At 42.8% G+C, this 16,812-nt stretch overlaps 1 protein-coding gene across 1 annotated transcript; it reads right to left on the bottom strand.

Moving 5' to 3' along the window:
- Positions 1–757: 757 nt before the first annotated feature.
- LOC306671067 (apolipoprotein D-like) lies at positions 758–15,967 on the bottom strand. The gene is given in 6 exon segments (XM_079156278.1): positions 758–993; positions 996–1,085; positions 3,788–3,876; positions 7,292–7,413; positions 12,500–12,649; positions 15,835–15,967. Coding segments are annotated over 5 exon segments (567 nt in total). The 5' UTR covers positions 12,623–12,649; positions 15,835–15,967; the 3' UTR covers positions 758–850.
- Positions 15,968–16,812: the final 845 nt, after the last annotated feature.

Below are 16,812 nucleotides of genomic sequence, written 5' to 3'. Positions count from 1 at the left end.
TCTTTCTCATTAGACTACAAGCTCCATGGGAAGAGAAAGGTTCTGTATTTTTCAGTATAGCTGGGCCTCAGAAAATATCAACTGAAAGATACACAAATGAAAAAATAATTTCCTTAAAAAAAAATCCCCATATCATCTTCCTCATACCCCTCTTCTTTGCACAGACCCAAGAATTGTCATTCTTCAACCTGCGCTGAAGACTTCCTGATGAGAAAGTAAAAGCTTCAAGGAAACTGCCTGACAGAGACTCGGAACTCAAGTCATTCCCCTAGAGGAGCGTCTACTATAGAATGGGAGCACCCTGATTCAGGTCACTAGAAAATGCCATTGCCATCAGTTCTCCCCTTCCTGAAGAGGATTGCTATCTTTAAATCAGGACCATAGGAGCTTGGTTTTTCTCAACATAACTGGTTAAGGACTTCTCTCTCTCTCTCTTTCTTTGTGTGTGTGTATGTATTCCCCACCCACAACCCCTAGTCCTGGGAATTCTGGAGATTAAACTCAGGGTCTTACACATGCTGGACAAATGCTCTATCACTGATAAATATAAGTTTACAGTGAAAATCCCACAATAATCAATCCAATTCAGAATCCACTGTAAGCACAGTGGGTCAGCAACAAGTTTATTATTGGGCTAGCAAGGCGACAGGGTGGGGCATGGCAGTGCGTGGGCCAGCTTTCCATGAGTTTCCTTCCATTGGTTTCTGCAGTCAAACTTCCCTTCTGGTATTTGCAGTGGCTTGTCATGGATGGTTGCTTTGTCTTTATGAGGGGAGGGGTGGGGAGGGATGGGGGAAAGCAAAGCCAAAGAAGTAACCCGGGATACACGCAGCTTCCCTTGGGAGCCTCCTCACAGGAACTCGGGGCAGTTCACCTGATCTGTCTTCGTCATTTTCTCAATGTTGATGTTATTAGAAGTCAGGATATTTTTTAGATAGGTCACAGTTTCTTGGGGGAGATAAGGGTTTCTTCCCAAGATCCAAACATGATCCAGTGAAAAAGCCAGATTATGGTGGTACAGGAGTACACCAGGGCGTAGTTCTCGTAGTCGGTGGCCAGGACCCAGTACGGTGATGATGGCATCACTGAGAATGAGAAGAAGGCAGAGTCAGGATGGACCAGGGCGAGAGAAAAACCTCCAGGCCTGGGAGGTGGGGCTTTGGGGACCCATTTCTTAGGTCAGTGGCTCTTAACTGTTTTACATGGGAATCGTCTGGGGGCTTTGAAAGATACTAAACTCACTTTCCTCTGTCTTTCTCAGACTCAGATATGCAAGTGATCGTTGCTTTAAGGCTCTGCAGTGGTTCTAATGTGCAGCCAGAGTTAAGAACTTTTGTTATGGCCTTCCTCTCTGGTAGCAGGGTGTTCAGGTGGACCCTTTGGACCGACAAGCTGCACTTAGCACCAATATACATGGAGGTGCCACCTAGCTGAGTGGAGTCAAGAATCTTCGCCAAGAATCCCAGGCTTTGAGTCTGTACCACCCAACTTCCTCTAGAGCCTGCCCAAGGGAGGAGGTGGAGGCTGACATTTTTGTTTTTCTTACTGTATAAGCTTCACAAATCCTTCTACTCCTAAGAATATGGTAAGCCAATTGATGACAGGTTATGAGTTTTTTCTCCAAAGAGCCTATAAAGATTCATTAATTAACATCTGTTTAAGTGTTGGAACCCAAGATGAACAGGTCCTTAAGAGGAAAGATGGTGGATTTGTCCTCTCTATCTAGAAACTTCCTCTGTGAGCTTGACCTCCACAGTCAAGGTCCAAGCCAAGGAAAACACAGCTCAGCTGTGGAATGCAGTCAAGTGGGAGAAAGCTGTGTGCTGACCCCATAAGCACAAAAGGTGTGGACACACATACAGTCAGGGGTGATTCACTTTCCTGAGTTCCAAGCATCCCAGCTTCTCCAGTCAAAAATAATTCTTGTTTGCCAGATCAAAACCAGAACTCAGCACTTGTGAATGATCTGAGAAGCTGCGGGCTTAAGGAGGTGCTGTGTGGGTGGACAGAGTTTGTCCAGGTTAAGGACACAGCAGGTTATCAGGAAAACAAGAGAGTTGGTCAGAGGACCAGCTTTCTGTTCACAGAAAGATGTTGGAAGAAACTTCCATGGGAGCCTGAACTGAGTACTGTTTCTTTCTAGCACTGTTGGTGCCCTGCCTGCCTGCCTCACTCACCCAGAGTTACATCCAATATCTACTGTGAGAGTCAACTGCTTTGCACATTCCCAGCTGGACTGAGTGTGTCAGCACTGAGTGATTTTTGGAAAAAGAGGCCACCCACCTCTTCTAGTGCAGCATTCTGTCCCACCCACACATACTCTGGCATGGACATCCTGTCATAGGGTCTAGTGCTCAAGAACAAGTTTGTCCAGATATCTCTTCTCAGCACAGGAAACTTCCACATTTCTTTCTCGTTGGGAACTGCAACACTCTCCTATCGCATGAGGGTGTTGTCATGCACTCAACAGTCTCCTTGGCCCTCTCCCCCATTCCATGTACCCTCTCCTGCTCTAGGCTTCTGTGTCCAGGCATCTCTCATGCCATTCCCTTCATTTGGGACATCCAACCTTTCCCATAATCTCTGTCGCACCCCACAAGTCTGTGCAAACATCTAAACCCTCCAGCCAGAATAAATCTCATCCACTGCATCTTCCCTAGTTGACTCCTGTCCAGGTTTTCTCATGAGGATCACGCGCATGAGATTGAACCTTCACTCCCATCTCCCATCACTTTCCCAATCATGTTATGGGACAACTCTCAACTGAGAGTTTGGAGACTCTACCGCTAATTAGCTCAGTCCCTGCCCATCACTCAGCCCTCCTGCCCTGCAACTTCTTCCTTTGTAAAAATGAGAAGAGGAATGAATATGTACAAAGCCCTTGGCAGTTTCTGGAGCCTGCACCATCCAGTTGGTCTTCACGGCATTGGGCAATTCTCTCTGGTTTGTACATGTGAAGTTATTTGCTCCTAGTCCTGTGTGGGAAGACATGCTTTCTCCTCCCAGCATTCCTTTCTTGGTCTATAAATAAGAACTTCCTCTCTGCCCCCTCTAGGGGCTTGACTGATATGGAGGGGAGGGGTGACAAGGGTGGAGAGTGAGGATGACTTCTTTTGCAGCTGGTGACTTCAGTTCAGTTCTCTAGGTAAAAGAAGGGCCCCCAAGCATTTTCAGCTTTAGAAAACCTCCTACATCTGAGCTGAATTCTCCAGGGTATCTACATCAGAGACACATCTGGCACTTGCTCTGCTGCCTGTGTCCATTCCCCAGTTAACTCAGAACTCAGAGGGTAGAGGCCTCTGATTAAATATCTCTCAGAGTTGCAACAATGTGACTAGAAAGGGACAGAGCTAGGACTCAAAATGGCCTTCGCACTCTGACTCTTGCCTCCAAGCTTTTAGGAATGCCACTTGTTCTGCTAACATTTACTTCTTTGTAGACCTCAGTTTCCCCTGAGAAATAAGAATGGATGGGGTCTCCGGCTGCTTCTACCCTATTATTTTTCCATTTGAGCCTTATCTACTGGAACATCGGCCATAGTTTCACAGATATAGTTTCATAGTTTCCTGTATACTTTTCACTATCCACACTAGAATGTACTCTGTCTGCATTGCATCCTAGGGGCCTATCCCAGTGCATGGCATACAGTAGGTGCTCAAGAAATTATTATGTATCCAGCCATTATGGATGACAATCAGATGTGACCAGAGCATTCCAACCCAGGGCTCTAGCCTCCAATTTGCATATCTCCCGTCTCTGAAACCTTCTGAGAGAAGTGGATACTTACACTGGTAAAACTTAACTCCCAGTTTTGCAGGCTCTGTGATGTTGATCTGGGTGGCTTCACCTTCAATTTGATTCACGGTTCCATCATTTCTGCAGTGAGTTTAAAAGAAAGGAAGAAAGAAAGGGTAAAAGGAAATAAAGGACAGACAACTCATTAAAAACCAAAAAATCAAAAAATGCAGGATCTGTGCTATTAAGGACCATGGCGGCCAACATGGTGCTTTCTGATGTGAGGCTCTCAGAAGGCGGCTAGATCCTGGCAATGTTTCCTGCCCTTTCTTCTGTGACTGTCTGAGACCAAGTGATGGCAGACCGTGGTGGAGTGATAAGAAGCAACAGTGGAAATGCTCTGCGACTGGAGAGTGTGTTAGGACCTCTTACTCCTTTTGAACTGTCTGCCTTTCAGGCCCGTTCCTCTCCCAGGATCCAAACAGAACAGGAGTACAACAGAAAGAGAGCACAAAGCAAGCAACCCACCAAACAAAGATTCACTTCTTTACAAATGACGAACTCGATCACTGAAAATAATGCAAAATGGGAGGGAGTCTGGGGTTCCACAAGCTTTTTTCCCTTGGGACCTCAGTGATGTCATGTGACACTCTGTACCATCAGGGGGCCTGAAACTCCATCCAGTTCAGCAAATGTCTAAGTGACACTACGGGCAGGTAAAGCAGGTTGCCAGGAGACACTGACTTGCCTCGGTAATTCTCAGGTAAGCCCAGATCTCAGAGAAATGCCCATCTTACAATTGATACCGCCTGATGCTTATAATTGGCAGTGTCATTTCTTTCTTAGTGGCATATAAAATGGTGGCATATCTTAAAAGTGATGGCCTTGGATTGAATGAAACACTTCCACCCTTTTGAAGGGACCTGCCCCATTTCTCCAATGGCCTGTGAATGAAACTGGGGGAGAGAGGGAAGAGGAGACGGGGGACAGAAAAGGGAGGGTTCTCAGGCATCAGGGATCTGGCAGAGCAGCTGCCCGTTCATCAGTCCTCGAGGAGGGCAGGCAGACTAAAATTAGAGTAGTTTATTATTAAAGAGCAAGTAGGTTAGTGAGATGGTTAGTGGGGATGGATGTCTTAGACATCAGACAATAAGTGAAGGGCAAGGGAGACTGGGACATGTACTCCGATACTCCTGTAGCATTGTCTGCTTGTCACCACGTAGGGCCAGAGACCATGCCCTGCTCTCTCACCTGGAACTAAGGCAACTGGGGAACCTAGTCTCTTTCTATCTGTGGATGGTAACTTAGCAACACACCAGGCTCTTCCCAATACACTCCTGTCCTTTTACCATCATTCACGTTTTGTTCCAGAACAGTTTCAAAATCACTGGTCTCTGATCACAAACTCACAGTTCATTCATGGGAAAATGAATTGGTATTTTCAAGGATGTAGCAGCAGCCTCAACACAAGACATTATGTTTATTAAATGATTGCTATGTGCCCCACACAGTTCTAAGAGCTTCATAGATGCCACATCATTTAATGCTCAAACAGCCCCATGGAGGTAGATGCTATTATTATTGCCTGAAGAAAGACCCTTGCTAATCCCAGATCACATACTAAATGGAAGAACAAGGATTTGAAATCAGGCAGCCAAATTCTGAAGTCTGAGTCCTTCATATTCCAATGCTGTATCAGCTGTTTTGGCCTTCAGTTTCCCTGATTCTGGCTGAGACCCCTGCCATGGCTACCCCCATTCTGCAGTCCTCTTGGAAGGAGAAACTATACCATTTTACTGAACTACAAAACTTTGCTCCATGGGTTCTGTGTCTTAAATGCAACCCTAGAGGCGAAGAGTCATTGTCTGACTCTTGGTCTTAAAATGGGGCAAAATATTTAAAGTGAGGTCATAACAACTTTGGGGCCTGCTATGGTTTAGGAAAGTGTCCCCCAAAGGTCCATGTGTTCAAGGCTTGGCCCCCAGGGTGGCTATTGGGAGGTGTTGGAGGTGTGGCCTAGTGGGAGGTCCTTAGGTTAATGGACACATGTCTTTGAAGAGACTGTGGAACCCTGATCTCTTCCTGTCTCTTTTTTTTTTTGCTTCCTGGCTTCTGAAGTGAATAGTTCACTCTGCCACACACTCCCTCCATGATACGTCACCCTCACCAGAGGCCCAAAGAACAGGGCCACTTAGATCTTGAACTGGAACCTACAGAACCATGAGCCAAAATAATTTTTAAAAAAATTTTTATAAGTTAATTGCCTCAGGAATTTCATTATGGTGAGGGGCAGGTGACTTATATGGGGCTGTAAAACTCCTGTGAGTTCTCTGGGCATCTATCTGTACCTCAGTTCCCACAGGAGGGCTCTGAGAGGAGCTGGAGTTTTCTTTGAGGCCTCAAGATCCCTATTTTGCTTCTCTGGTTTCTGCAGGTCAGGGAGTCAGGGCTGGGTCCTGGCTCACGGGAAGGTTAATGGAGGCTGGAATGACTGAAGAAGGCCTTTGTGAGCCCAGGCACTTCTGGGTTGGGTTATGGTTGATTTCTTGGAGGTGAAACATTTCTCAGATCCTCTAGAGAACAAGAAGGACAGCCCTTCATCCCTAGCCCTTCTTTCATCTGTGTCTTGTATTATCTTCCCCATTTCATTTCTCCTGGTTCAAATGTGTTTCATCACTTATCAGCTGTGTGGCCCTTGGACAAGTTACTTTACCTCTCTGTACCTAAGTTTTCTTATCCATAAAAAGGAGGCTAATAATAGTGCCTACTTCAGAGTTGTTATGGGAATTAAATGAATATTATTTATTTTAGACAGACACACATATGTGCAATGTGTACACATACATAAAATAGTGCCTTCCACATAGGAAATGCTTAAATCTGTTTGTTGGTGCTAGTATTTTTCAATGGAGGATAGGTATGGATTTCTTCCTGGGGCTCTTAAGTTTATGTTTGCTTTCCAAAGTGTAAATCTTTGGATCAAATATCAATGTTAGAAACCCTCAGTAATAGAAATGTACATTTCTCTAGGATATCCTGTTTATATAACCTGGAGTATATATATATATATATATATATATATATATATATATATATGCACAAGTATATGATTTTTGCTTAATAAGTAAAGGAGTTTTCGAATAGGCAAAGCTGCCTAAAGATGGGATAAACACTGACAGAAGGCAAAAAATGGGCACTTTCTGGAAGTATTTGAGCAAAGGTGGATGCCCTGTCAGTAACTGGTAAAGAAAGGTATCTCTCTTGCTTTGGAGGTCAGACAGGTGGTCCCAATATCCTTTGCTACTGGAATTTCCATTTTGCCACTAGGGGAGGGATGCTGACACTTTGGGTTACTCCAGAGTCCCCATGTCTCTCCCAGTGTCTGGCATCCAACAGGTGCCCAGCAAGTGGTTAAGGAAAGAGATGAGTGTATTCTAGTCCTAAATGTCCCTGCCTGGCCCCAGAGATGGTCCCAACCCCCTGCGTCTGACAGCATGAGCACGGGCCACTCCAGGACAGTGCCCTGGCCTGGCTCCGGATATGCACCATCACTTACCTTAACTCCTGGTTTAGCACTTTGATTTTTCCGTTTTCCATTAGTGAGTAGTTGGCTTGGATGCAGTTTCCTTTCTCAAAGCTCACTGGGATCTTCTCAATTTCGTACCATCTTCCAAGATACTGCAGAGACAACAAGCAGAGCAAAACCCTGTAGCTCTCTGGAGATCTGCGAGCTCTTCCCCATTGTTGTCTCCAGAAGCAAAGCTCTTTCCTGGGGAAACCAGGCAAAAATGGGCTGCATTGTTCCCAGCACCAACTGAGCAAGATATTGATTCAAATGAGAACAAGCACATCGGATGTGCGGACTCTGGTTGAATACTACATTCTATTCCTAAAGGGCTCTTTATTTAGATATGTTCTCAGTGTCTGTCCTACTTGGCCAAAATCTGAGTGAAATTTTAAACTCTATAAAAGGTTTTGGTCTGGATGATGGAAAGCACCTTTCATCTCAAATATTTCATGATTCTACAAGATATCTTCGAATTTTGTACAAAGGCAGATGTGTTGGCTGTGGGACATGAACACTCCAGAGTTGGTCCTCTTTCCTTGAATGACCCTGAACAGGGAGTTGGTCACAAAGCCTCCTGGCAGGTGCTCAGGAGTTGTAAGACATGAATCCTTTTCACGTACACTCCATTGACTTTAAGGAAGCCCCTGTGCCCAAGAGGGGGTAGGGGAAAAGGCACTCTCCTGCTTTCAGGCCCATCTTGCATAGAGACTGAACTAATTTACACCCTCTGCAGAGGACAGTTTGGCACTATCCAGCAAAACTAAAAATACATATACTCGTTGGCCCAGGAATTTCACTCCTGCTATTTAAAAAAAATGATGTATGTATAAGTTATTCATTGCAGTACCATTTGTAACAATAAAAGACAGGAAGCAGTCTAAGGGGCTGGATGAATGAGTGGTGGGGTATCCACCCATGGAATTTTATGATCCTCTTTTAAAAGAGTTATATGCAATGATCTCTGAGAGGTATTTAATTTAAAAAAGAGCCAGGTGCAAAATGGTGTGCATATTTAACTACTTTTTGAATAAAAATGAGGGGGAGAGCTTATTATATTGGCTTTCTGTTGTTGCTACAATAAATTACAACAATTTTAAAACACAGATTTATTATCTTATAGTTTTGTAAGCCAGAAGTCTGATCCTAGTCTCACTGGCTAAATCAAGATGTTGGAAACATTTCTTTCTGGAGACTCCAGGGAGAATGGATTTCCTCGCCTTTTCCAGGGTATAGAGGTTGCCTGCATTCCTAGGCTTGGAACCCCCTTCATCCATTTTCAAAGCCAGCTAAAGCAGGTCAAATCCTTCCACGGCTGTTCTCAGTCTTATTCCTTCAGCAAACCTTTCTGACCACGGCTCAGAAACTCTCTGCTGCTAAGGCGTTATGTGATTAGATTGGTTCCACCTGGATCTCCAGACTAATCTGGCCATCTCTAGGTCATTATTTAGTTGCATCTGCAATCCCTTTTTCCATGAAAGTAACATATGCATGGGCTTCAGGGATTTGGGCATGGCATCTTTGGAAATCATTATTCTGCCTATCACAATTTTATACATTTTTTTGTTTGCATATATATTATCTCCAAAAAGATAAACATAACACATAGTTTTTACTGGTTGCTCCTGGAAAGGGAAACAGAGGCACAAGGGCAGATGGGAAACTTTTCCTTGTATGCTCTTTAGGAATTTAAAAATTTTGAACCATGTGAATATATTTACCTAGTCAAAATATTCACTGAAATTATTTTAGAAATTTAAGAACGTATTAACTAAATTAAAGAGATTGAACTAACCTTCAAAAAGTCAGAACATGAAAAGAGAGCATACTGCAAACAGGTGGCACTATTGCTTCAGTCACATGGCTCTCTGCTCAAATACACGCCCACATTTATGACCATAAATTTCCCACCATTTATTAAACCACACCTTTCAATTAAAATCACTCGACAATCATTTAAAGAACCAATGAATAAGGTCAACTGGTTTCATAGGCATTCTCATCTCTTAGTACATTTAAAATAATTCTATCATGGTCCAACTGACTTCAAAGCTCCACGATTAAAACTAAGGAAGCATGATTCTCCAGAAAAGAAGTTCAGAGATGAGAAATTAATTTTCGTGTTATGCTTGCATGATTTCATATTATTTCTGTGAAGTCCTCTTAATTTTTTTGGGTCACAGTTTCTCTGTCTATATAAAGAGAATTCAATGTTTAAAAAGAATCCTAGAAAAAAAGAAAAGTAAAATTATCTCTGTTTATAGGTGACATATTCTTGTATATAGAAAATCCTAAGGAATCTTTAAAAAATTAACTTTTCAACTGATGAGTTCAGCAAGGTGAACAGATATAAGATCAATTTGTCAAAATCAAATGTATTTGTATGTTTGCTATGAATAATTTGCAAGTGAAATTAAGAAAGTTCCATTTAAAATAACATGAAAAGAATAAAATATTTAAGTATAAATTTACCCAAAGATATACAAAACATATACTCTGAAAACTACAAAATATTGTCAAATCAAATTTCTAAGTGAAAACATAGTCTATGTTCATGAATCAAAATATTTAATATTGTTAAATAGCAATACTCTTCAAATTATCTTTATTATCTATGCAATCTGTATGGCTTCTCTGCCTAAATTGATAAGCTGATCCTAAAATTTACATAAAAATACAAGGCACACAGAATAGTCATAAAAGTAAAGTTGGAGAACTTATACATTCTCATTCCAAAACTTACTACAAAGCTATAGTACCTGGGCATGATGGTGCACACCTGTAATCCCAGCAACCTGGGAAGCTGAGACAAGAGGATCACAAGTTTGAGGCCAGCTTTGACAATTTAGAGACACTGTCTCAAAATAAAAATCAAAAGGGATAGAAAGGTACAATGCTTTGGGTTAAATTTCCAGTTTTAAACAAAAACAAAAACAAAAACAAAACGAAACAACAACAACTATAGCAATCAAGACTGGGTGGTACTAGCATAAATGCAGACATGTAGACCAATAGATTAGAATTGAGAGTCCAGAAATAAACACTTGCATATATGGTCAAGTGACTTTCCATAAGGATACTAAGACTAGTCAATAGGGGAATTAACAGTATTTTCAACTAACCATGCTGGGACAACTAAAAATCTACATGCAAAAGAATGAAGTTGGACCTTACATCACACTACACACAAAATTTAACTTAAAATGAGTCAGACTTAAATGTAAGAGTAAACTATAAAATGTTCCAAAGAAAAATCAGAATAAATCTGTATAATCTTGGATTAGGCAATGGATTTTTAGGTATGACACCAAAACCAAAAGCAACAAAAGAAGAAAGTAGACAGATTGGATTTCAGTAATACAGAAACCTTTGTGTTTCAAAGGGCACATCAATAAAGTGAAAAATTCCACAGAATGGGAAAAATATTTGCAAATCATACATCTGGTAATAATAAAAAGGAAAACAACTCAAATGATGAACAAATAAAACAAGGCGTAAGCCACAAAATAGCATATTATTTGGCAATAAAAGAAATGGAATACTGATACATGCTGCAACAAGAATGAATCTTGAAAATATGTTAAGAAATCAGTCACAAAAGACAACATAGAGTATGATTCCATTTCTGTGCAATGCCCAGAATAGGCAAATTCACAGAGACAGAAAATAGATTATTTGTTGCCTGGGGAGGAAAAGCTGGGGAGAAAGGAAACATAACCATTAATGGGTCAGGAGTTTTGGGTGGGGGAATGATGAAAACATTCTAAAATTGTTTGTGGTGATGGTTGGGTGATCGTGAATATAATTAAAAAAACCACTAAAAGTGGAAAAAATGCTTTTAAAACTTGAATGATATTTTTGAATTAATCTCAATAAAATCTTTATTTTAGAAATTCTGTTTCAGTACTTAAAGGACTTTTGTAAATATAGATCAATTATAATTGTCAGAGTGTCTTGAAATTTTTATCCCAAAACTGAAAGGTAACTCAAATTTCCTGGATCTTTCTGTAAAGCTTCTTTGTAGTCTGCCAGGGTTCTATGAACAAAGAGATCAGCCCTTAAAATATTAGTGGAACAAGTCAATGTAGACTTCAAGGTCCATTTCCTCTTCCTACCTCACCTGTGGGAGCTCTGTCAGGCCTGCTGATGGTGCTGTTGCCCACCCCCCTCATGCTTCAAGCTCTTCCCTCACCTTGACCTAAACCATTCCTGCTAGGTCCCAACACTCATTGATGCTGAGGTGTCAGCAACTGGTGGTTACTTCAGCATTACTCACACCAAGTGTGTAGTTTTGGGGGGGCAGTACCAGGGATTGAACCCAGGGGCCCTCAACTGCTGAGCCACATCCCCAACCCATTTTTATATTTCATTTCGAGACAGGGTCTCACTAAGTTGCTTAGGGCCTTGCTAAGTTGCTGAGACTGGCTTTTGAACTTGCGAACATCCTGCCTCAGTCTCCTGAGCTAGCTGCCTCTCTCTGCTGCTCCCTCTGCCCCCATCCCAGGAAGAAAGACTATTTATGGGGGAGCTGGTTTTATTAGTATCTTTTAAGTGAAGGTAACAAGAAATCCCCTTGGGGAGTTCTGGTCTTTCCTAGGTCCTGTTTGAGTAATGCTTGAGTTTCCTACCCTTTGGAAAGTTGGGTTTTGTATTTGTTAGCTGTGTTCCCTGGGAGGGAGCCTCTCTGTAGAACAGGAATAATAGTACTTAGCACCACAGTCAATGCCCCACCCATATCATACCAGCCCCACTCCAGTTCTCTTTAGCCATTGGACAATCACACACACTGCCAGCCCCTCCCTGACATTTACGTCTCTCTCCCAGAGAGCCTGGCCAATGCCATGGGAGCTCCTATGACCTGCTGGATCCATGCACGGGACAAGTCGAGGTGCATTCTATTGATTTTCTCAGAGGATCGCCAACAAGACAGGAACACTGTTGTTCACCTTTTATGCTTCTCTGCCATCTGAGGATCACTTTCCACATGCCCTTTCCCACATGTGATTCCTGGAATCATGGGTCAAAAACTCCCCATCCTGTCCTAGCCTCAAAGTTGGCTTTGGCAAAGCCCAAAGTAAGATAAATACTTGTTCCAAATCTTGCTTTGGAGATTGAAGCAGAATAATACAACTGAATCTGTAGAATGCTTATTCAAATAGGACATAGCAGAAGAAATGGGAGGTTAGCCTTTTACCACACCTTATACACGTCAAAGTTCTCCTGCACTGGAGGAGTCGGACATTTCCCAAGATGGAACGTCTGTCCTTCAGCGGCGGAGAAGAGGCCCAGAAGCGCAGAAAGCAGCAACAGCATTGTGACCATCTTGGGGCAGGCAGATGCAGAGGGAGCCTGGAATTGTGGGAAACAGAGCAGCTGGAGCCTCCAGGGACACACAAGGGCTGAGGCTGGTCCCTCAGCAGGTGGCCCTCCCCTCATCCACCCCCTGAGCTGCATCCTTCAGGGGAAGCCTCCTGATTGTCCACAGCTGAGACCTTCTGCCCAGTCATGGACCTCCAAGCACACACCTCCTGCCTGTATTAGAGCGTACTGGATGGATTTGCACCCCACCCCCACCTCATTATGCGTTTCCAGGGTGGGCAGAATGCCTGATTCTCTTTAGAATCATCCCTAGGACCTCAAAGCGTCAGGCTCAGTAGGTACTTGTTGAATGAACAGAAACAACATGTATGGGGGGATAAACAGAGGGGAAGCTTGAAGCCTTCGAACAGCCTGTGGAAGGAAAAAACAAAACAACAAAACCATGCACAACATTAAGTGTCCTACGAGATTCATAAGGGAAATGTCCCCTCATCCCCATGCACCTTTGCCTGCCCCAATCTTACCAGGCTGGCTGTTCTACCAACCCAAGAATGGCCTGGAAATCTTAACAGGGAGCAGCTTCCAGGGACCCCAGGGCTACTCTGACCTGGTTTGGATTCTGACTTTGCCACCTACCAAATATAATTGTGTCCAAATTATGCCTTACTTTCTTTGCCTATAAAGTAGGAATAATAATCAAGCCTATCTAGTGAATTTGTGTGAGAATTAAGTGAGATAATATAGGGAGAGTACTGAAGACAGTGTCTTACACAGAGTACATGTTCAAAAAAAATGCTAGTTATGGAGGGTGGAAACAGAATCCTATTTCCTAAATTTTATGTTGAGGATATTTTTCACAGAAGATGGGCATCTAACCAGAGAAGGACTGTCAGCTGTTGTGAAACTGTGCACCAAACATTTCAACCAAAGGGTCTTCCAGCAGCAGAGGCTGGCTTTGAGGAGGGGGAGGAGCGCTGGCTTCCCTGTGTCCGAACTCTGGGCCTCTGGATCTCCTCCCTGCTTCCTTTACTGGTTTGCTTCAGTTCTGTTCCCTTCCTCCTGACTCCCTGCCTGAGCTGCCATGAGCTATTTCCAGCTCTCTGCCTTTCTCCCTGCGATGAAGACAACTGAGTCAATGCAAGCAAAATGTTCTCAGATTTGTACATTTAAAAGGATGTGTCATACAGGAATAATTATAACCACTTTATTATGAGTCTCTAAACCTCCAAATAACTTTAATAATCAATAGCTTTTCTTCTGGAGCTTTTTGTTGCCTGGTTTTCAAAAGAACAGTTATGTAATGAGCGAAAGCTGCCAGCTGGGGTGGGATGGGAGGGGTGGCTGCTGAGTCTCTCTAGAGCAAGCCTGCAGCAGGACCACCTCCCTTAGTCTTTGAGGCTCCGTTTCCCATCAGCTTCCACCACTGTGTAAATAACTCCTGTCTTCTAACCTTCTGGAAGTTGGAGGGTTTGTGGATTTCTGGCCTAAACCCACAAATGTTTGCATCCATTTTCAAGAGATTCTTGGAACCTCAGGAGAGCTACCCAGAAGCCCAGGCAAAGACCTTGCCCAGAGCAATGGACTTTTACTTCTGACATACATATCCACATTTTATAAGGTCCCCAAGACTGGACAGGACCCAGCACCTCCCTGCCAGATGTGCAGATGGGGAAACTGAGGCCCAGCCAAGGGCAGAACTGGAACATGGCCCTGTGTCCAGCTCTCCACCTGTAGCCCCTGAACCATACTCTCTTTTTCCTACCACCTTAGGCTTGCTTGCCTCTGTGACCTGGAGAGTCCCACTTCACTATGCAACTGTGACAAAGTCAGTTTCCTATCTTATTATGACAAATGTCTTAATACAAAAAGTTCTCTTGTGGGCTGAAACACTCTTGAGCTCTGTAGGAGGATTTCAGAAAGAGAATAACTCCCCTTGATCGCATCTCTTCCAAAGACTTTTGGTTGCAGGAGCTTTATTCCTGTGGTTAAAACTTCTCAAGGGAGGAAGGAAGGGCTGATAGCATCCAGCATGGTTTTCCATGCTCCTTCCATTTGCATTCCCTAATACTGACTGTGTTTGGTAACAAATATGCATGAACTTGGGTAAAACACAAATTATTATGGCATGTATGTTTTTGCATCTCCTTCTGATACCCATAGGAAGATTATTCTAATGAGAAGTTTATTTCTAAAAATAAATATAATTTAAGCTGGGCACTCTGGCACTCTCCCTGTAATCCAGCAATTTGGGAGGTTGAAACAGGAGGATCACAAGTTCCAGGACAGCCTAGGCAACTTAGCGAGGCCCTGGTCTCTTGGGATGTAGTTCAGTAGTGAAGAAACCATGGGGTTTAATCTCCGTACCAAAATAAATAAATAAATAAATAAATAAATAATAAATAAAATTTAAATATTATTGTAACTGAATATTAAATAATTTAAAAAGTAGTTCTTCTAAAGGTACCCTGGGATACTAACTGGAAGAATTGCTGCTCACATTCATCAACATCTTCCTGGGGAAACCTGGCCTCCGTGTCTGAGCCTGTCTGCACTGAATCTCTGTACCATATCATCTGGAAGCAATCTGTGCTGATATTCTCCCTGGTACCCAATGAGGTAAATTTGTCCAGGTTACTTCCTGGTAAATTGTAAAGCCAGAATTTAAGTTCCAGTCTCCCAAGAGTACCTGGGTGTCATTCTGGACATAAATTCTGATCTCAAGGAAACTGAAGAACATTAAGGATGAGAGTTTGAGACTCAATGATAAAATAAACCATGTTTTCTGCAGGTAAATAGGTCTTAAAAACTCATTTAGCCCTGAGTCTAACAAGAACTGCATCTTTTGAACAAAATATTTTTGTACCATATTGCTGAATGCATTTTTTCCTCATATAATTAATTCCTATTGTCTCATTTCGTAGAGGAGGGCATAGGGAAAGAGAAGACATTGGGGTGAGTTGTCCCTGGGCTTGGTCTTCTCATAGGCCAGCTGCTTAGCACATTTGAAACTTTGTTTTCTCACCTTCGAAGTGGCACTAATTATACATACTACCTTGTAAGTTTGCGGAAAAATGAGATCAAGTCTGTAAAGGCACTGCACAAGCTTTTGATCAGTGGTAGTTATACTTTATAGCAAAAAGGGGCAATGGAAAATCAATCTGTCTCTATTTTAAGCATTATTTATCATAAGTGAAAATTAAAGCTATAGTACATACCTTTTTAAAAAATCAAGACGAAGGCAGTTTTCCACATGCAGAAACACCCAAACTGAGGGTGCTTTGTCTTGTGACTGGCTTCACCCATTATTTTATAAGCTTCCACTGGGTCATTGATGTCGACTTGTCATGCATGCCACACCCCCTACAGTTCAGGAAGGCTGGCCTAAAAGCTTAGCTCTGTATGAAATACAAAGATGGGACCTTGTGTCTGGCCCCTCCCCCAATTTCCTTCACAGCTGCTCCCTGAAGAAGAAACAATGAGATAGTGTGTGTGTGTGGTGTGGTGTGTGTGTGTGTGTGTGTGTGTAGAGAGAGAGAGGCACAGAGAGAGAGAGAGAGAAGATGAGAGAGAGAGAGAGGAGAGAGAGAGAGAGGGATACTTTGTGGATTTTTTAATTTCGTTTTTTTCAGAATGTACTTTTAGCTCCCACAAGATGAGTTGTAATATGCTTTCAAACATCTGGTATTTATTTTTCATTTTATGTAAATGAAAAATCAACAATCCCATTTCCTGAAATGGAGCAGGGACTCCACCCTATATAGTTAGTCCCTGGCCTGGAATGTGGTTAAGGTAACAGGGCCAGATTAGGAATCACAGTCAGTTTACTATGTGAACCAGGGCAGGTTCCTGCTTGTCTGGGCCTCGGTCCTCCCCAGAACTGGATGTGAAGGGACATACAGGTTCTGAAACAAGTGGGGTAAAGTGGAGTGCACCCAGGGTGTTCTCGGCAGGCCCTTCTCCGCACCCTTTATGACCCTTTCAGCTACATTCTAGGTAGTCAGGTACTGTTTGGGGATAGGGAGTGGGATGTGAACTTAGGCTTAGGGCACTTTCAGTTCAGTAATATTCTGACATCCTGCAGAGCAGAGAATACCACAGACCAGAAGATTTGGAAATTGGATGAGTGGAGGTCATCACTTCTGTCATGGGGATCTTGCAGAGAAGACTGCCAAATAGACTAATTCCAGTGGCAC

Source organism: Sciurus vulgaris (assembly GCF_902686455.1).
Source record: "Sciurus vulgaris genome assembly, chromosome: 10".
NCBI classification, from domain to species: domain Eukaryota; kingdom Metazoa; phylum Chordata; class Mammalia; order Rodentia; family Sciuridae; genus Sciurus; species Sciurus vulgaris.
This window is presented reverse-complemented; position numbering and strand designations above follow the sequence as displayed.